Genomic DNA, 21,529 nt, shown 5'->3' with positions numbered 1-21,529 from the left:
GAAAAAAAAAAAGTAATAATAATAATAATCAAGTATTTCGAAGTAATGATTCTTTGATTGTTTATAAGATCAACAGAATAAAATAAAATAAAATCGAATGATAAATCAATCACAAGAGTGCAGAAATCCTCGAGCATTTCAACTGCTTATCGAAAGTATAAACATTGCCAGACGAAATATTAGCCATAGCAGTAATTCCTCTGTAATGCAATCTCTTGAAAATATCTCCATTAATCGAAGACCAAAGGGCGAATTCGTAAAGATGGCCTTCACTCCAGCAAACACTGACCGTAACTCCACCGCGTGCCTTAATACCTTTAACGCAGCCGTTAGCCCATTTATCGCGTGGAAGTGCTGGAAGCAAGTACAAGTCTTTCACCGTGCTTTGAACCAGCATTTCTGCTACTGCTGCTGAAAATCTTTCACCATAAACAAAAAAAAATTGCATAATCAGAATATTTTTTTATGTTCGAGTTTTTCCGCTTTTGCAAAATCACTAGAGGAGCCGGGATTTTAAGTCTGAGGGGGCCGACTGCATTAGAAAAAATCTTGTTGGGGGGTGGGGTGGGCGTTAATGCTATTGTACACGATTTTTTTATTTATTTTTTCTATATAAAATAATAGAGATTTGAGAAACGTTGGGGGCCATGGCCCCCCTGACACAAATTTTGAATTCTCGAAATTTGGAAATTTTTTTACCCGAAATTTGCATCAATTTGGAAAGGTGGATGAGCAGTGAAAAGATTGGCGTATAGCCCTCCTTCGAAATCACTTTCGTGTTCGGGATCGACCAAATCAAATATATGCTTCACCATTCTATATGCATGCTCGGAGTTATGCAGGCGGGCCCACAGTGCCGCTTTCCATGTCGTTGACCATCCTGGACCCTCCTCTCCTATTCCATAACAAAATACTTCAAAATTATGATATATTGAAGAAGAAAAAAATCTTTTTTTTATTTATATTATTTAATAATGAATTGGAAACCTCGTTTATATAAGGTATACTCTGCTGCTTTACACAAATCGGGAGTTTGTTCGATATTGATAGTGTGCCCTGGGAATAAGCCAAACAGATGTGACAAATGCCTATGGTGCGTATCGGAATCGTCGAAATCTTGCGCCTGCTCATTTATTATAAATGAAAGAAAATTTAATTTTTTTTCTAGCAATCCAATATTTTTATTATCAACACGAAAACGAAAAAAAAAACCGCCAGCTCACCCATTCCATGATGGAACCATCCTTTGCGATTCTTGTCGGATAAAGACGCGCCTGCGCTTTACGAACTCTTGCAATCAAATCAGTGTCACTTCTCCCCAGTTCCTATATTTCAATATTTTTATTACCTTAAACACGAGATAGTTCATTCGAAAACGAAAAAGAAAAAAAAATGAAAAAATTAAGAGAAATTAATTTACCTCGGCAGCTGAAACGATGTTGTTAAAAAGCTCTCTCGCAATCTGCATGTCCATTGTAGACGAATTGCTAACACTCGCGAGTTTACCATCGGGAGCCGTAAACATATGTTCGGGCGAAGTCGATGGATTAGTTTCGAGATATTCTCCACGCCCTTCGATTAACCAGTCCAGTAGAAACGAAGCGCAACCTTCCATTAACGGATATGCTTTGTTCCTCAGAAATTCCTATATTAAAAAAAAAAAATTACATAAGCAATTTGTCTCATTAAATTCCGAAAAGCTACAAGCTTTTCATAAAATGGTTATAAAATCATTGCATTTCAAGAAAATCGAGCGATTTAATTTTTCGTACTTTGTCAATAGTGTAGGTGTAATGGTCCCATAAGTGTGTACAAAGCCAAGCACCGCCCATTTGCCATAGGGCCCACACAGCTTGACCGCGATCGGGCGATGTTTTCGCCCATATATCCGATACCTGATGCGCAACCCAACCGTTTGCTCCATAGTTCACCTGTAACATTCTGCACATAAATGCATTAAATTTGTACAAGCTAAATAATACTAATGCTTTTTCTTTTTTTTCTTTTTTTTCCTGTATTTAAAAAAATTTAGTGTTTTCAAGAAAATTAAATTTGTTAATTCTTTATTAGAAAATGTAAGATGAATAAATTAAAATTTGGAGAAAAAAAGAGGTCTTCACCTTTGCGGTTTTATTTCCGTTGATGGACAGAGACGAGATATAGTCGAATAAAGGCTCTTGGCACTCTTTTAAATTGCAAGATAATGAAGGCCAGTAGTTCATTTGTAGATTGATATTCAAGTGAGGAGCTCCACTAAATATTGGAAAAAACGAAAAAAAAAATTACGATTTATATTGGAAAATCCGAAAAAATGTATTGAATTAAAAAAAAAAAAACGAGAGCATACTCCCATGCAGGCTCGATATCCTTGTTCCAAATTCCTTGAAGATTCGAAGGCTGAGTCCCGGGTCGCGAACAAGCAATCAACAAGTATCGACCGTATTGAAATAGAAGCTCCACCATTGACGGATCTTCGTAAGTTTTGAATAACGTAACCCTCTGCGCAGTAGTAATCACCTCGACCTCGTTTTGCGTGCTGCTATTCGAGCTTCTAGAAAGTTGTAACGAGACACGATGAAAAAGTCCTTGATAGTCATTTACATGTCGCGCGTAAAGATCCGTGTAGGAATATCCTTTCGCAGATTCCATCGCACTTAAAGATTCTAAACCAGGATCCCTTTTCGAATCGATGGGATTAGTAAACGGCCCGTCGAACGACGACGACGCAGTGAGACGGATAACCGCCCAATCACAGCCGGACACCTGTAACTTTCTACCGTCAACAACACGAACCTCACACGCACTGTCACTAATCTGCAAATCAAGAACGGATGAAAATTGGATTCCTTTGGGATTTTCGTCTTCCGAATAAAAAGGGCTTCTTTTCGTTGGATTCTCGTTTCCGTATACTTGTGGCGGGATTCTTCTGCCCGGACAAGAACCTTCTAGAAGGATTTGGTTCTTGGCGTTTACGTACGAGTGGTGGTGCAATTTGCTGTCTAGAGAGACAGTGAAATTCAGCGACGACGTTTTGTTCGTCGAGAGCTTTATCACAATTGCTTGATCGGGTTTCGATGCGAAATACTCCCTCGTGTACTCGATTTTATCGGCCGAGTACTGCATTGTTACTGTAGCAGTGTCTAAATCAAGTACTCTTCGATAAGTTTCTTCGATATACGCTGCGTGAGAATCACTGAATTCGAGTTTTATGTCTCCCAAGAGCTGGTAAACCTGTAAACATTTATCCAAATATAATTCCGCATTCGGCATTTTCGAAACATGAACAAAATTGCTTTGATTTCATCATCATCCATTGCTCTTTTCATTAAATTTAAAAATTGAAAATTCAAGTAAAATAAGCAAAACATACATTAGAGGGCTCTCCGGATAAATTGAGTGCAGCTGAAGTAGCCTCTGCGTATAAGCCGTTATCGACTAGCTTTCTGACCTCCGATAAGGCGGTTAGAGCACCGGCGCCGGAATATTCGCCAGGTGTCCCTGTCCAGAGTGTGTCCTCTGCACAAAGTGAAGAAAATTTATTTATTAAAAAAAATTATAAAAAAATAAAAATAAATTTTTTTTTTTATTACCGTTGAGATTAATGGTGTCATTAGCAACACCACCCCAAATCATGGCACCGAGGCGGCCATTGCCGATGGGCAGAGCATCGGTCCAGTGCTTCGCAGGCGCATTGAACCTGACCTCGAGATTATTAAACCTCGTACTTGTGTCTTCTTCCAAACTCGAACTCCACACGTCACTATCTTTCACGGGAAAACCCACAGAAAATGTTGACTGGACGACAACAACAAAAACAAGAAACAAGAATACAGAAAACCCTTTTGGAACTATCATCATAAAAATTTCAACTTTTTAATTTTCTTTTTTTTTTTTTATAGAAACTCGGTTCTTGAAATGCAAAACCCTTTTTGGGTAGGCAAATCTTCGGCTCTGTATTTATACATAAAAAAAAAATATTGCGAGTACCCCTTGAGCAAATGGGCGGTGGTAAAATGGGATGTGAAGAGATGACAGCCATTTTGATTTGAGTGTAATGAGATGGGGCCCACCCACCCGGATTCTCTCTCTCTTTCTCTCTCTAATGTTGCAAAAAAGGCATGTGCAGTAGGCGGAGCTTTTACCCAGACATGCCTCATTTGTGGACCAATGGTGGATTTTTTTCATGGGACTTGGCTATTTAATTTCTTGTTGGGAATTTGTTAAAAAATTCATTCTTTTTGCATGAACGCATATTACTTTGTTTTTTAAACATACATCAAATGACTGACTATATGTATAAATACTATAATTATGTACTCTTATGTTGATCCTCTACCATTTCATGTTAATTATCGACTAAACATGCTGTTTGGTTAATAAACTCTTCGAATGTGAGCTTGTTTAGTGGACTGCCGTCAACAAAATATCCATGTTTCAATCAAAAGTTGATAATTTTATAGTAATATAATCTAATTTTGTTACGATGAACTTAGGGTGTAAACGAGTCGAGCTCGAGTCAAAGTCACCAGATTTTTTCGAGCTCGAGCTCGTTGAGCTTTCATTTTTATGAGTTCGAACTCGAGCTAGAGCTCAAGCCGGGTTGAGTCTGTCGAGCTTGAACTCGAGATTGAGCTCAAGTCGAGTTGAGTCTGTCGAGCTAGAACTCGAGTTTAGCTTATTTGATTATTCTTTTATTTTTTACATAATAATAATAATATTATATTTTATTAAAAATATTTATAATCTAAAAAGAAGGTTATGAATAAAAAATAAAATATAAAAAAACTCGTGAACTTATGAACAACTAATTTAAGGGCGGGCTCGAGCTCGAGCTCGAACTTTTATCGTACTGGCTCATTTACACTATATGATGAACTTTATTAAAAATAAAAATCTTGAATTTTTAAGGTTTACATTTATTGTAAATCCCTTATCATTATTATTTATTGATCCATCTATTGATATCGGTCTTTGTGTGCTTGGTCAAAAAAATTGCGTAGAATAACAAATAATTTTCTTATACATGCATATTAAGCTTGATGATGACATTCTCGAGAGAGATCAAAGAAAATCATTTTTGATTAAAATAAAAATTAACAAACGCAATTTCCCGAGAAGAACAATAATGGATGGTAATTATTAATTAATTAATTAAATGGAATAACAAGAAGCAAGGGGTGGTGATGTCATGATGAGATCATGACCTCAATCTCACACCGACAGTTTTCCACAACAGTTATTACCTCGACTGCACCAAATCTTTCTGGGATTCTTACACCACCACAACAACAAATAATAATACTAATAGTAACATAAATGAGATTAGGACAATAAATAATTGCAATCTGGGGTCTTAAATACTAGTTCTACTTCTTAACTGTACTAATTAAAGATAGTACATGTAGTGTGGGAATTAAGGATGCAAGATTTGATGGATAAGCTGTCATGAGATCCAAAACGCGCTTTCTAACCACGCAAATTAGTCCCCCCATCGTCCTATTGCCACGTAGCAGTGTAAATCAATCGAGCCGACTCGAGTCGAGCGGAAGTTTATTTAAAATTATTTGAGCTCCGTTTCAGAAGCGACCATGTCGAAGTTAAAGGAACTTTAATCAAATGAATCAATCTCGAGTATTCTTTTGTCATTTTTTTTCCTGATCGATACCCCGTGCGAGGAATCCTCATAACTTATCGAACAAAAATATGTATTTGAATTTTCAAATTCAAATTGGTCTCGATTATTATTATTATTATTATTATTATTATTATTATTATAAGCAAGCTAATGAATAATTGAGCCTAGAAAAATAATTAAAAGTGGATATATATATATATATATATATATATATATATATATATATATATATATATTGGGCCTTTGGTTAATCAACATAAGTTTAATATAAAAATTGGCCCAAATTCAGCCCAATTTTTGCATGGCTACCCAATTTTAGCAATAAAATAACTGAAATGCTATTCATAGTGCGGTTTTTACCGGCTTGCAGTGCGATTTATTTCATTTGTAACTTTCCTAAAAAAAAACCAAATTCGCCCGCTATTTCGTGTATTATTACACGAAATACACTCAATAATTTCGTGTCTTTTCACACGAAATAGCGGTGTTTATTGTTATAGAACACGAAGGACGAAACTGTTAGATTAAAAAAAATCGTGTATTTCGTGTAAACGTACACGAAATGGAAGAACATATTTCGTGGAGTTTTCTACGAAATGGAAGACCATATTTCGTGGAATTTTCTACGAAATGGAAGACCATATTTCGTAGATTTTTCCACGAAATATGAAGTGACATTTCGGTAAATTCAGTACGAAATAACTAAAAATTCAAATACAAATACAAATTGAACTAGAATTCAAATGCAACTAAAAATTGAACTAGAATTCAAATACAACTACAAATTGAACTAGAATTCAAATACAACTACAAATTGATCTAAATTTCAAATACGAATAAAATTGAACTAGATTTCAGATACAACTACAAATTGAACTACCGACCAGACTTTAATTGTTCGTACAAGAGTAGTCGGGGTTTGTACGTTTTGAGTAAGTGCCTCAAGTTTTTAGCTCTATGGTGTACCCATGCCGGATGGATTGGTGGTAGTGGACTATTTGCGACCAAATTAACAAACATGAAATGATTGTTGTGCAATGTCACAACAATCATACATGATAAGTGACCACTGCCAAACATAGGAAGGTAAGTCATACTCCCTACTTGAGTCAAAAGTACCACTAATGCACTGTATCTGGTAGCAATGGCCAATCCCATTTCATTCATGTCCATCCAATAAGCTTGTGGACAAGGCCCTGAGGTCCAGTCACACTTGCGTATGACCTCAACGTATCCGGTACTGCCAAACATCGCCGTGTAGACACTAGCATGCTCGTATAACTCAATAAGCAACTCCCCTCTCACTTGCGGCCATCTTTCTTGATCCCCGTACACGGCTTGAGCAACGCACCGGTACCCACAGTTGCCATCCGCCATCACGTTAACATAATCTTGAATAAGACGGACCATAAATCTGGGCACGAAAGAATAAAAGTCGATTCCTTCATGTGCAGGTATTGTAGGGGCAGCAGATTCTTGTGTGGGAATACGAGAACCACGACCTTTCATCTTCGATTGAGGCGTTCCATCAGTGCTTCTCTCAACCTTTGTTTTAGGAATCTTTGCACCAGATGAGGTTTGGCGACCCTTGGAACCACACGACGACTTAATTGTCTCCTCATCAATATGATACTGCCATCCAGAAGGGTCTCTCTTTGTCGAGTTATTCTTTGGTCGTCCTTTGGTCTTAACAAATGATGGCTCGGACAGATGCGACGTAGACGGATAAACGATGCCACGCAATGAGGCCACGGCATTTATCTTACTCGTGTAATTCATCTTCTTCAAATTGCAATTCAGGTCATCAATCTGTCTATCCACAATCTCCTCGCGGTTTACTTGATACTCAGGTAGCTCCGAAGGCTCAACTGCCATGGTACTCCAGAATGGATGCAAGTCTGAAATGACGAACGTGTCATTATCTTCCATTTTCTGCACAATTTTGCACGCGCATGGGAGCCCATGAGTATTCCAAAGATAGTGTGTGCAAATACTCGGATCTTGCATCGCCGGGGACTCCATCTCTTCATCCAATTTCTCTAATGCCAGATGCGTAACATAACAAATCAAACCCTGAAAACACGGCCATGCTGCAGTATGCTTCCTTATCTTGGATGATAATGAAAAATCGCACTTCAGCTCACTAATTTGGATATAAACTTGGTCCCGAAGTTTGCCTTGCACGTTATCCAGACCTCCGGTCGAAGCATTTAACCAACCCTTCGCTGAAGAATGAGCGCTCTCCACCCTATCCAATTACAACAACAATCAGAGCATACAACGACAATCAAATTACAAAATAAATATTATTTTTATATAATATCTTTTATCATTTAAATAACTAAAACATGTAATACCTGTTGGTGCTCGTGTTGCCAAAATGATACACATTGCGAGTATAGGCACGAACAAACTTCTCCTTGTATATCAACCACGTATCATTCAAATACTGTATCAGCCTAGGATACCCTGCATACCGTCCAACAATTTCATTGTAATTGTAATGATACTCTTCTTCGGTTTCTGATTTCACCAGCTTAGCCCACAGCACACGTCGGAATATTAGACCTTGGTCCTTGTTGCCTCCCATAAATTTCGTCGCATTTGCCTCAACATTTCTGTTTATATGGAATATACACAACATATGATACGAAAATGGGAAGACATTTGGCAGTGCTTTCAAAAGACCCAACTCTCTGTCTGTCAAGATCGCATCAGGTTCGACACCATCTAGCAACTCTTTCAAACAATTCAAAGTCCACTCGTAGGTGTCTGCATCTTCATGCGACATAAATGCAACAGCAATTGTATAATTCCTCCCAACTGGAGTTATCCCAATTATTTCCAAAAGAGGCATTCCATACCTACAACAATGTTGTTTTTACATATTTAAACAATACAAGACATTAAAACACAATAATCATAATTTGAACAATCGTAATTTTTACTTACTTATTGGTTTTGTATGTGCAGTCCATCAATATAACATACGGGAACAACCGTAATAACTGAATAGATTCGGGACATGCAAACATAATATCTGTAATCGTGTTGCTCGTTTCACTATCGACGCGATGCCAATATCGATACTCGCCTTTTTGAAAGTTATGCATCATAAACTGAATAACAGTCATGCCCTCCATTTCCTCAGATTTAATCTTGGCCAACTCATTGTAAACATGCTTCATAGAGGTTTGTATCGTCGGATCATCTTTTCTCAGTCTATCCATGATCAGCATTGGCTTCACGTGAGAATTTCGCAATTCTTTAATTCTTGCTTTCTGTTGCGGAGTTATACGACTAGTCGTACCTTGTCCGTGAGGAAACAAAGTCGGACGATGACTATGCCTGCCATCGCTGACAGTCAACCGCCATAATTCATCAAACCTTGACCTTTTGCCAATCAATTTGAACGGACAACCACATTTTTTTGTTCCTGAGTTTCTAGGATCTTCCACATCGATATTCGTTTGTCGGCCATGTCCGTATTTGTCACACGTCATGTACTGTGCATTCTCCCTTCTAGACTGACAAATCAAACGGTGACAATGACTAACTGCAGTTTCTTTCGCCCAGTTGATTAATTCTTCCCTACTGCCGAACACAATATCAACTTGGAAGAAGTGAGAGAAATCTTCATATTCCTTTTTATCCAAAACCGAGGGATCAAAATACAAATTGTCGTCATATGGCTGCGTAAATACAAAAAAAAGGTTAGATACTTGCACAAAAAAAATTAATAACAATACTAGGTATTTCGTGTAAAATCACACGAAGTATATGCATACATTTCGTGTAATTTTACACGAAATGTATTCATACATTTAGTATAGTACTGCACGAAATGAATAACAAAACAGTTTTACTGCTATTTCGTGTGACTTTACACGAAATAATAGGTATAATTTCGTAGTATTGTACACGAAATGACTGGAAAACACGAATAAAGTGTTCATTTCGTGCAAAACAACACGAAATGACTTGAATAATTTCGTGATATTCTACACGAAACGACTGAAAATCGAAAAAAATCACACTAAAACGTATTTTTTTACCTCATTTACGGGATCGATGTTGGCCATCTTGATAATCGTTGGGTTTTAACTGATTTCTACGAAAACAAATCACGATCTACGAAAGTCGAAATATTTGGATGTTGAGAGGATTTTGTAAAAGGTTAAAGTGTTTTTTGACAAATGAATTATTTCGCACTGTAGCTGGAAAAAACCGCACTGATAATAGCAAGCCCCTAAAATAAAATAGGTAGTTTAATGGGAAAATTGCAATTTTCGCCCCTCAAGTTTGCACCAATTCTACATTTGACCCCACATGTTCACAAAAAACACATTTGGTACCTAATATTTCCAAAATTAAACACTTAGGTTATGTTTGTTAAGCTTTCCAAATTCTTTTCACACTTTCCCCAAAATGAAAATTATCTTTCCACACTATTTTCAAAAAAATTCTCCAAAACAAATTCAAATATTTCTCTCTCTAACAAACATGATTTGACCGCTACAGTGAAAATTGTCTTCACTAAAATACAAAATCAAATCATTTTATCTTTTAATTTTTTCTTCCAAAATACCTGTTCCCAACACCTTTCAGACATGATTTGACTTGCTACAGTACAAATTGTCTCCTCTCAAAACACAAACAAACTTTATTTAATTTTCAAAATTTTATCCCAAAACATCTTTCCCCAAAATAAAATGGAAATGGAAGCCCAAAAGCTTACCAAACACAGCCTTTTAGTCTTTTCCGTCAATTTTCCGTTAGTACTAACTTTAACAGACATACTAACGGTAAAATGATGGGATCGACCAAAAGTGTTAAATTACTCAAACACGAAGGACCACACTTGATGGATGAAAATTGAGGCAATGTTTGGAAGTGGTTCCATTTTATTTTCATTGATTCCCCAAAATAAAATTTTATTAATTACTCTTCTCAAATCATTTTCTCAAAACAATATCAAAAATTTATCTCTCCTTCAGACATGATGCGACTGCTACAGTAAAATGATTTGACTGCTACAGTGAAAATGTCTTCACTAAAAAACAAATAAACATCACTTCATCTTTCAATTTTTTTTCTAAAATACATTTTTATAACACCTTTAAACATGATTTGACTGCTACAGTATATTCTGTCTCTTTCCAAAATATAAACAAACATTACTTTCATTCTCAAATTCTTTACCCAAAACATATTTTCTCAAAATGAAATCAAAATAAGTTCCAAAACACTTCCAAACATAGCCTGAATTTTCCCCTAGTTTAATTATATTTATTTATGTACACGTCCAATAATTATATTACAACAAAGTACATTATAAAATAAGAATAATATATAAAATAATAGAAAGTCTCAAGTTTTACTAGGAATCAAAGGCAAATCAACCTCGTCACACCACTCAATACACCTTGTCTCATAGTAAGAACATGCCACGTCATTAGGAAGATAGGTCACACAAACTTCCCCACCAATCCTCCACTTGAGCACACTCCCTTCCATCTCCTTGCTCAGCCTCCACCCCACACCTTCGCCGTACTCTTCGCCGGCGAATATCAGCCCCCCTGATTTCGTAAACGGCCGGCCACTTCCCGTGTACCGGCCCCGGAAGTTGAACCCCATTACCCCGCCCCCGCCGACGGGAGGCCTCCACGTGGCGATCTCCACTCCGGTGGTGTTGTCGCATAGAATCGCATCGAAAACGGCGGCGTTTCCTTCCACGTCTTGCTCGCACCTCCAGTTCTTGATCTTCGTCCTCGTCGCCATCTTCGCCGTCTCTGTCACACTGGGGACCTTTGAATTTCCGGAAGTTATACCCTTCAACGTCTTTTGCATCTCCATTTCTCTCTCGGTGTTGTCCGTGGACCGGGCCAGGCTAAGCCCGCCAACGTAGCCCGCCCCAATCTCCGGCCCGACCCATACTCGGATCCTCGATGGGAAATGCTTCTCGTCCGCGAGATTCTTATCGTGATCCGAGTTATTCTTGAACCCTAATTTCACCACGTGGATTCTTATATTGTCCACGCGCGCGTTGACTTGGATGAAGTTATCGAAGAATCGAACCGTATACTCCAGTTGGATTACAGCCTCGAGTTGCTGGTGGGCTAAAGCGTATTTCAGCAGGGATTCTCTGGCCTCGATCACGCCGGGGAACTGGCGATTTTTTTGGCCGGACGACGACTGCATGCACTGCATGGATTTCACCGGAGAGTAGCCCTTCAAAATCCACAGCCCGTGGGACTCGACGGCGTAGGAGAATCCGAGATTCTTGGAGGGCAAAAGCGTCAGAGATTTCAAACCAGCTTCGACGTCTTTTAAAATGAGCCACTTTGCTAACATGTACCCGAAGGTGCGGACGAAGCAGAGCTCCACGTCGGTCCCGACGGTGAGGAAGAAGTTCCGCAGCACCGGCGCGTGCTTGCACGAGAAGCCCTCGAGGTTGGGGGTGAGCATGGAGTGGAAGTAGAAGGAGCCGACTTCCGACGGCGCGTCGCACACGCAAGTCCAGAAGAGGCGCGTGAGGAAGATGAGGCTGAAGAAGCTGGAGAAGGACTCCGGCGAGTGGGAGTCGAGTATCCACGACACCGGCTCGGGCTTCAGCTTCTGGAGCTGCGAACGTGGGCAGGTGCTATCGTGCGCGTTGGGCGCACGCGTCACGATTTCCTGGAGGAGCTGAAGTACGAGCGGCAAGAAGGTGGGTTTGTCCTCGTCGGAGGACAGAGGACACGTGTCGGAAGACCAGATGACCTTTTCATCTCCATCGTCAGAAGAAGAACACTGAAACCCTCGGAGACAAACGGAGAAGACAACCGAAGGTTCGGAGTTCGAGCCGAGGGTGCGCTCGGCTCTGAGATGAATCGACTGAGTCGAATCGTTGTTCTTGTATGAACTCGGGCTGGAAGAAGCGAGTTGGAAAGTGAGCTGAGAATAATTCAACTCGTCCGAGTTGGGAAGGTCAGATATCCATGACCAGATATCCATTTTTAATTAGTTTTCTGAATATATTTTTTTGAGTGTTAGTGCATGTGAGTGTGGTGGGATATAGAAGTGGCGGAGGGAGGGCGGATTTATACAGAGAATGGGTGGCGGAGAGAATGCCAACACGGTGGTGGTTTTTTGTCCGCTGAGAAAGAAGGAAATTCATGAGGGTTACATCTTGGATGTATTAAATGCTGGAGATATGTATCTACATATGCATCGTTTTTCTTCATTTTGTTTTATATTCATTCTACCATATATTTTTCTTAGCAAATAAATAAAAATAAATTAATGAATGAATGGCCTGAATCATTATTATAATATTACTTACTAAAATATTACATATGTATACAAAATCGACATATCATGATTTGTACAATAGTAAACAAACATTACTTTCGTCTTTCTTTTTATTTTTGCAGAATAAATTGTTACTTACAAACAAAAAATCCCCAAGAAAGAGTAATTTAAAAAAAAAATGAGAAACTAATTAGAAAAGAAAAATATCTGTTTATATCAATATAAATGTACTTAGAGAGTGTAGCTGTGACATAAATTGGTAGAAAGCAATATATTACTAGCGGTGTATAGCATTGCACGCAGCGAACAAATTAAAGTCCTTGGGTGAACGGTCAACTCGTGAACAATGTACCTAATTATCCCCAATTCAACAACGTTGTACATTTCATACCACGCAAACCAATTTATATTGATTTTTGTGATCAAATATATATATATATATATATATATATATATATATATATACTCTAGCTCTAATGAATATAGTTATGTAGTACGGACACAGAAATGACGATACGGAACACGGCATGTTTCAAAAATGGAGATACGAGAATTTGGGGAAAATGTGTAAATATTAGAAGTATAGTGGTATATTCATAAATATGTTATATTAACATATATAATTTTTTTATTATCAACTATTAATTTTCAATTGATCATTAAATAATGTAAATAATTAGTGAAGCAACAAAAATATTTTGAAATTTGCTATTCAAACATATTTCGCAGAAACTGCAAAATGAATCATAAAGTGTCAAACAAATGTACTCAAATGTCGGACACAAAATATTTTCGAGACGCAAATACGTACACTAAAGTTTTCGTGCTGCGTAGGCAAATAGTAATTCTTTGGGCTACAATTGTTAGGTAGTGATTAAAGTGAGTGGACTGTATTTCCTGAAATAGCCCATACCGATGAAGCCCAATAGGACCATCATATAAATTAATATTATATTTTTATTTTTTAGATGAATTAATATTCTATTTGACTTGTAAGAAAAACGTTCTTCATTCAAATCCTCGTCGAAGTCGATCGCAAAATCGTCTCCTTTGCTAAGCAATTAACGTTACCGGGAAATTCAATTTGTTGAATTTGTGCTAATTAATTGATGGTGTACAGAGAAATGCAGAAGGTGTTAAGAGCGTACGGGGAAGTGCTGAGGCTGGTGCGCCGCCTGCCGGAGGATTCGAGGCCGTACTACGCCAAATACGCTCGCGAAAACTTCGTCAACTACAGAGAAGTCGATCCCGGCGATTCCGCCGCCGTCGAAGAATTGCTCGCCCGAACTTACAAGCATTCTCTCTGGATCCTCAACAAGGTCGCCTTTTTTTTTATCATTTCTGCGTGTCTGTATACAGATCTCTCTCTCTCTCTCTCTCTCTCTCTCTCTCTCTCTCTCTCTCTCTCATGTAGAAACTGATGATCAAATGTTTTGGGATTAATGGCAATTTGCAGTACTCGGTGGATGAATCTGCTGCGGGTAAGCTGAAGGAGATCTGCTCTGCTTGATGAGTTTGGTTTCTGCCTACAAACTGTTTGTTTTTATTCCTCACTGGAATTCGTTTCTTCTGTTTTGGGCTTGGATTTTGCCAACTTTTAAAATATTGGGCTTGTTTGGATTTTTTTTTGTTGTACGGTTCAATGTTGAATAACCCATTTCAATTATGGGGAACCCATTTGTTTTTTTTTTTTAGTCGTAAAATGTTGAATTTTATCAGCTTTATTCAATTTTAATTATAACCAAGTGTAAATTACGGCCACCTTAAGGTAAGGATAAATTACGAATAAAAAATCTTTCTATTTGGATGATTACAATAACCCTTTAATTATGAATTTTTTTACATGTCTACTCTTGCAATATCAAATTTAGTGGAATCTTTTACACTATGCGGAATATTCTCCAGTTTGTACCCGTTTTATCAAATTCTAACTCCACATTTAGATACAAGATGATCATCAGATGTGTATATTGGCTTGTAAACATCAGATTGTGGTGCATCATAAAATGTTGTTTTGCGCAAAATAAGTACTAACTAAAAAATATTTCACCGAATCGAGAAGATTATGTTGAATATATCTGACACCATAAAGTTAGACGTGTAAGAAATTTCATAGTCGGGTGGTTGTAATTACTCAAACATGAGGAGTTTTTCGATAATTTGATCTTATCTCGAGGACCGTAATATACCCTTATAACTAAATATATTATAGAACTTCATAATATTATAATAAGGTAAATATCAATTAATTCTTTATTTTAGCTATATATCAAGGTGCCACATACACATAAGCGTAATTTCCTACTTCAAAAGGGATATATCATCGTCCATAACTTCATACTTCACAGCACAGAAAAGGAAGGTTGTCAATACTGCGGTGGGTTACCTAAATTTATTCCAATTATCCTCACTACATAAATCAGCATTTCACACACAATAATAAAACCTAAAAGAACTACATTGAAACCCCAAAAACTACACAGCCATGGCAAAAAAATACCAATATCTCATCCTAATAACACTCCTCCAAATCACAGCACATTTTCCGGCAACAACCGTCGCCGTGAAGTACCAAGCAATCAACTCCGCCAAAACCACCCCCGGCGGGTCCCGCTTCGAATCCGAAATCGGCATCCCCTACACCCAAAGCATAATGCGCACAATCAACTTCTTCATCTGGGACATGTTCAAGCAGTACAGCGGGGCCGACAGGAAAAAAGTCGAAACCGTCAAAGTGTTCATCCACCAATACGACGGGGCGGAGGCCATAATGTACGGCGACACCATCAACGTGAGCTCCATTTACCTACAGGGCTACCAAGGCGACCTCAAATTAAATGGGAGTTCACCTCTCTCCTCCACCACGAGATGACGCACGTGTTCCAGTGGGATGGTGAGGGACGGGCCCCGATCGGACTTAGTGAAGGAATGGCGGATTACATGATATTGAAATCGAATTACTATCCGGCCGGTTTCGCGAAACCGGGAATGGAGGATAAATGGGATCAAGGGTACGATTTCACGGCGAGGTTTTTGGAGTACTGTGAAGAGACGAAGTCGGGGTTTGTTGCACGGCTTAATAATATGATGAGGTTTAATTATAGTGATGATTATTTTTTCGAGCTGACCGGTAAACCGGTCGGGCAGCTCTGGAGCGAGTACAAGGCCAAGTATTCGTCGTCGCTATAGTTATTATTTATTTTTACGTACGTATAAATTAATCGTGAACGCAATTTTATATGAATAAAAATACACGAGCAAAAAGATCAGAATAAAAAGAATTAGTCTTGCTATATTCTTAGAAATAATATAACTAACTATAATTATTAAGAATTAGTTAAGAAGATTATTTAATGAAAGAGTAAAAATCAGTTTGCCCCCTAAACTAAGGGCCGTTTTGCACTTTACCCCCAAACAAAAAAAAATTGCACGTTTTTACCTAAACTTGTTAATTCGTTGGACGGTGCCTCCTAAACTGAATTTTCCGATAACTTTGACCGGAATGCTAAAACATGTGCTTTGCACGTGATATTTGCAGGGATAAATTTGTCCCTTCACCTACATTCTATATATTAAATATAAAAATAATAATTGAAATAAAAAAAAGCATGTCATCTTCTTCCCTTCACCCACCACCCCCAAACGCATTCCCTGCCAAAAGTTTCGTCTGCCACCGTAAACCGGAACAATAGGAAAAATCGTAGGCTGCAACAAACCGATCAGAAAAATCCTAAATCCCAAATTCACCAAAACAACAACAAAATTCGAAGTCGAATCAACATTAAAATAAGCATTACAGGCCCAACACAGACAAACCACCGCCTCCGACCCTCTTTCTTAACAAACTCTGCTCACCTCCAAACACAATCAAGCTGATAAACGAAAGTGATATTTCGAAAGCGGAAGAGACGAACAAGAGGAAAACGGAGAAGATAAAGGAAAGAAAAACGGTGGTAAAAGGGGAAAAGAAAGAGGGTTTTGGAGAGAAAAAATAGAGAAGACTGATTGGAGAATCTACCATAGTAAGAAGCTATGGAATTGTTTCTTGATGATGGTCGTACGGGAGCCGCTGCCACCGGCACCGTCTTTATTCTTGAACAGTCTCCGGTCTATGGCGGCGGAGATTGACATGTAGTAGATTTGCTCCACCTCCATCGCCGCCGTCCTTACAATCCCTTTATCGCGGTTGCAGTCCTCTCAATCTCTCCAGGGCGGCGGAGAAGATTGACTTTTTGATTTGAGTTCGGATGTTTTTGGCAGGGGCTTGGGGATGGGTTGGGGTTTGGGATTGGGAGAGTGGTGCTGTGAGTTACAGCGCTTTTTTTTTTTTTCTTTCTTTTTTTTTCTTTTTTTTTTTGCTTATTTATTTACTTAATTTATTTAAATAATTAATTTATATTTAAAATATAGGATGTATGTGAATGGACGAATTTATCCTTGCAAATCTCACGTGCAATGCACATGTTTTACCATTCCGGTCAAAATAGTCGGAAAATTCAGTTTAGGGGGCACCGTCCAACGAATTAACAAGTTTAGGTAAAAATGTGCAAATTTTTTTTGTTTGGGGGGTAAAGTGCAAAACGACCCTTAGTTTAGGGGGCAAACTGCTTTTTACTCTTTAATGAAATGTATACTAATCTAATTTATCGGTGTATCGACAAGAAAAAAAGAATAACATATAAATAGCTAATTAATATACCTATGTAGTAGACTAGTATCCTACCAATTCAATTGGACGTATTTATGTCATATTTTAAGGGGTCTTTACAAATAAGTCAATCAATGGATACTTATTTATAAACACATCTACACAAAAAACTCTTTTACCAATAAGTCCACACATGGTTCAGATTTTTGTAAATGACTAAAATAACCCATTATACTTTAATATGCTCCAATTTCATCATTCAGTTTATTTAACCTCAATTTGACCCCAAATTTCACAAATTATTCAATTTTGACCCAAAACTTTTTTTTTTCAAAAAAAAATTTTCCCGCCGGATTCTGGCTTTGACCGGTCTCCAGCGTTGACTTTTCAAATTTTTTTTTTTCCTTCCAGATTTTTTCGCCGGTCTCCGGCGTTGACTTTTTCGATTTTTTTTTTCTTCTTTTCTTTCTTTCTTTTTGTAATTTTTTTTTCGTTTAAACAACAATATTGCTGTGATTGACAGTAATATTAACTATCTTACTGTTAAACACGGTAAAATTAACTAAACTATAGTTTAACACAGTAATATTGCTATATTAATCTCTAGCACAGTAATATTAAAACAACAAAACTCATTATTATTCTGTAATAGTAATATTACTATGTTGACCGTTCAACAAAATAAAAATAAAAACCAAAAGAATTAATATTACTCTGAGTGACAGTAATATTACTATAACAACAGTAATATTACCATCAAACACAGTAATATTATTACGTTACTCCATGAATAACACAAACAAACAAAAAATACAAACAAAATAATTATATTGATGTGTTTGACAGCAATATTACTATAACAACAGTAATATTACCATCAACCAAAATAATATTCTTGTGTTTACAGTAATATTACAATAATAGACAGTAATATTATTACGTTACTCCGTGAATAATTCAAACAAAACAAAAAACCCAAAAAAATAATAATATTAATGTTGTTGACAGTATTATTGTGTTTACAGTTATTTTACTGTCAACGACAGTAATATAATTACGTTGACTTGTCAACAAATCAAACAAAATAATAAAAACAACAAAAAATAAAAAATAATAATATTACATTAATTTACTGTCAACGGCAGCACAATTACATAAATGTATTGTCAACGGCAGTACAATTACGTTAATTTACTGTCAGTGACAGCACAATTACGGTCAACGTTTAGCGGCGGACGTAAAAAAAAACCAAAAAAAAAAACTTAAAAAAACACTAAAAAAAGTCAACGTCGGAGACCGCCGGAAACTGGCGAAAAAATCCGGAAGAAAAGAAAAAAAAAAAAAAAAAAAAGCAAAAAAAAAAAAAAAAAAAGACCGCCGGAAACCGGCGAAAAAATCCGAAAGAAAAAAAAACAAAAAAAATTTTTTTTTTTTGAAAAGTCAACGCCGGAATCCGGCGGCAAAAAAAAATTTGGGTCAAAATTGAATAATTTGTGATGTTTAGGGTCAAATTGAGATTAAATTAAGTTAATGATGAAATTGGAGCATATTAAAGTATGCTAAAAAAAACGCAAAATTGAATTTTTGTGGTCAAAATCGGATTTTTGTGGACAAAATATATTAAATTGAGGTTACAATTAAGAATTGGATATAAATGGTTGAGGGTAATATTGGCATATACATTAATGTTTCCTTTATTTATAAAATATATTAAAAGGATGAACTTATTAGTGAAAGAGATATAACCCCTAAAGCTAGAATAATAAACATGCTTGGTTGATGACTTGTGCACAAGAGCCCCTATTTTAAATGGGACGAGGGCGATGAATAGGTAACTTTGTGTATATTAAAGTTATATATACATAATTAAAAATTAAAGATAGAAAAACCGCATCGGACCTCGGTGATGAATAATTTTGTGTATATTAAAATTACATATACATAATTAAAAATTAAAAATTAAAAATAGAAAAACCCCGTCAGACCTCGGTTGTTCCCGTTCAATGTCTAGTTCGATTTTCAAGACATTGAATATTTCTCACAACTTTACATAAATTCTTACCAACGAACTTTCCTGATACTGTTCCACGTTGTCACGTTGACCAAGTCAAGATAACCAAGGGGATAACGTTAAGCTCAAAGATGTCTATATAAATGAATATTTGCAACTCCACATACATATTCACAACATAAGAAAATATTTATTTAGCAAATAAAAATGGCCAACTTAGGTTTAATTACGGCCTCTTCTTTGGCAATATTATTCCTATCATCAGCCATTCAACTCAGCTCCGCCATGGAATACAGTGTCACCAACACCGCCGCAGATACTCCCGGCGGTGCCAAATTCGAAACGGATATCGGCGGCGAATACAGCCTGCAAACCCTCGACGCCGCCACAACATTCATATGGGGAATATTCCAGCAGGACAATCCTTCCGACCGGAAAAGCGTTGACCGGGTCAACTTATTCATCGATGACATGGATGGGGTTGCCTATGCTGTCAATGACGAAATCCATGTCAGCGCCAGGTATACATATATAATATAATTTTGAGAAATTATAAAAACTATCCTGAACTTAGGCAAAATAACGAAAAACACCCCACATATCCGTAATATAACCAAAAACCCCCTCTAATTAACTGTTGATCGAGTTTTTTAACAGAAAATGTGTACAGTCAATTATACCTTCAGTTAAATATGTGAGAAATAAAAGAAAATGTCAGAAATTGTGTAAAACCTATTCCCTGAAATCAAAATAAATCCGCGAAAAATCACGCTGTAAAGGGTTGGTGTAACATGGAAACAATCCTCAGGGGTTTTTTGGTAATTACGAATAGATAGGGGCGTTTTTTATTATTTAGCCTAAGTTCAGGATTTTCGTGATTTACCCTATAATTTATGATTTTTTCCTTTTTCTGTATTTTTTTCCAAATAATAATCTGAAAAAAAATCTCCGATGACGGCAGGTACATCGGAGGTTACTCCGGCGACGTGAAGAGAGAGATCACCGGCGTTCTATACCACGAAATGACGCACATCTGGCAGTGGAACGGAAACGGGCAGGCGCCGGGCGGCTTGATTGAAGGTGTGTAGCCGATTATGTGAGGTTGAAAGCCGGCTACGCGCCGAGCCACTGGGTGGCCCCGGATCAGGGTGAAAGGTGGGACCAAGGGTATGACGTCACCGCTAGGTTTCTTGACTACTGCGATGAGCTCAGCAGTGGGACTTTTGTTGCTGAACTCAACAAGAAGATGAGAGATGGTTACAGTGACGGTTTCTTTGAGGACTTGCTTGGAAAATCTGTTGACACCCTCTGGATGGACTACAAAGCTAAATATAACAATTGACGGGGTCAATTTGAAACAAATTAAAAAGCCTTATATATGCTTGGATTTATATTTATTTATCAAGTAAGTATAAATAAATATTTGTAGAATTTTGAAATAAAAGTGTGCTAGTACTATGTTAGTATTTCTATGTCTTTCACATTGTATATACTATATATATACTTCGAATAATGCATTTTCATTCTTGTGTACTATTATTATGATGTAATTAAGGGAAAATTACAGTTTTCATCCCTCAAGTTTGCACCGATTTCATATTTGGTTTCTCATGTTTTCAAAAAACACATTTGGCCCTGTATGTTTTAATAATTTAACACTTTTGATAATTTTCGTCATTCACCGTTAGTTTGTCAGTTAAGGCAGCCATGAGAACACGCTTGGTTCCGTTAGTACAAACGAAAAATTGATGGGAATAACTAAAAATATTGATTTTATTGAACATGAGGTACCAAACGTGTGTTTTGAAAACATAGCGGACCAAGTGTGAATATATGTAAACTTGAGCGGCGGAAACTGTATTTTCCCAATTGTAAAATAACACAAAGTTAAGACTAAGGGGTCATGTGTTTATGTTGAAACTACAAGGGAGTCAAGTGCACA

The 21,529-nt window shown here is 37.2% G+C and overlaps 5 protein-coding genes and 2 non-coding genes across 7 annotated transcripts; 3 read left to right on the top strand and 4 right to left on the bottom strand.

The window, feature by feature from the left end:
- Nucleotides 1–13: 13 nt before the first annotated feature.
- FUC95A (1,2-alpha-L-fucosidase) lies at nucleotides 14–4,091 on the bottom strand. The gene is made up of 10 exons (XM_012981439.2): nucleotides 3,591–4,091; nucleotides 3,371–3,516; nucleotides 2,348–3,231; nucleotides 2,121–2,253; nucleotides 1,773–1,931; nucleotides 1,421–1,645; nucleotides 1,224–1,325; nucleotides 988–1,123; nucleotides 700–895; nucleotides 14–419 (listed from the first exon to the last, which is right to left on the bottom strand). Exons 1-10 carry the CDS (start codon nucleotides 3,856–3,858, stop codon nucleotides 110–112), a joined length of 2,559 nt encoding a protein of 852 aa, XP_012836893.2. The 5' UTR covers nucleotides 3,859–4,091; the 3' UTR covers nucleotides 14–109.
- Nucleotides 4,092–6,325: 2,234 nt separating this feature from the next.
- On the bottom strand, nucleotides 6,326–9,382 carry LOC105977367 (uncharacterized). The gene is made up of 2 exons (XM_088823545.1): nucleotides 7,993–9,382; nucleotides 6,326–7,883 (listed from the first exon to the last, which is right to left on the bottom strand). Exons 1-2 carry the CDS (start codon nucleotides 8,490–8,492, stop codon nucleotides 6,512–6,514), a joined length of 1,872 nt encoding a protein of 623 aa, XP_088679671.1. The 5' UTR covers nucleotides 8,493–9,382; the 3' UTR covers nucleotides 6,326–6,511.
- Nucleotides 8,584–9,717, bottom strand: LOC148772097 (uncharacterized). Its single transcript, XM_088814854.1, has 2 exons — nucleotides 9,691–9,717; nucleotides 8,584–9,327 (listed from the first exon to the last, which is right to left on the bottom strand). The coding sequence occupies exons 1-2, from the start codon at nucleotides 9,715–9,717 to the stop codon at nucleotides 8,584–8,586; spliced, it is 771 nt and encodes a 256-aa protein (XP_088670980.1).
- Nucleotides 9,718–10,893: 1,176 nt separating this feature from the next.
- On the bottom strand, nucleotides 10,894–12,838 carry LOC105957517 (uncharacterized). The gene has a single exon (XM_012981443.2). It carries the CDS (start codon nucleotides 12,629–12,631, stop codon nucleotides 11,006–11,008), a length of 1,626 nt encoding a protein of 541 aa, XP_012836897.2. The 5' UTR covers nucleotides 12,632–12,838; the 3' UTR covers nucleotides 10,894–11,005.
- A 1,077-nt stretch (nucleotides 12,839–13,915) lies between these two features.
- On the top strand, nucleotides 13,916–14,650 carry LOC105957409 (complex 1 protein, LYR family protein). Its single transcript, XM_012981330.2, has 2 exons — nucleotides 13,916–14,247; nucleotides 14,385–14,650. The coding sequence occupies exons 1-2, from the start codon at nucleotides 14,038–14,040 to the stop codon at nucleotides 14,436–14,438; spliced, it is 264 nt and encodes an 87-aa protein (XP_012836784.1). The 5' UTR covers nucleotides 13,916–14,037; the 3' UTR covers nucleotides 14,439–14,650.
- A 763-nt stretch (nucleotides 14,651–15,413) lies between these two features.
- LOC105957350 (uncharacterized) lies at nucleotides 15,414–16,117 on the top strand. Its single transcript, XR_016030044.1, has one exon. It is a non-coding gene; the product is annotated as an uncharacterized LOC105957350 (transcript).
- A 3,641-nt stretch (nucleotides 16,118–19,758) lies between these two features.
- On the top strand, nucleotides 19,759–21,034 carry LOC105957410 (uncharacterized). The gene is made up of 2 exons (XR_016033636.1): nucleotides 19,759–20,108; nucleotides 20,549–21,034. It is a non-coding gene; the product is annotated as an uncharacterized LOC105957410 (transcript).
- The last annotated feature ends 495 nt before the right edge of the window (nucleotides 21,035–21,529 follow it).

The sequence above is a fragment of the Erythranthe guttata genome, chromosome 2 (genome assembly GCF_056151865.1).
Source record: "Erythranthe guttata isolate IM_541 chromosome 2, IM_541, whole genome shotgun sequence".
In the NCBI taxonomy this organism is placed as follows: Eukaryota; Viridiplantae; Streptophyta; class Magnoliopsida; order Lamiales; family Phrymaceae; genus Erythranthe; species Erythranthe guttata.
This window is presented reverse-complemented; position numbering and strand designations above follow the sequence as displayed.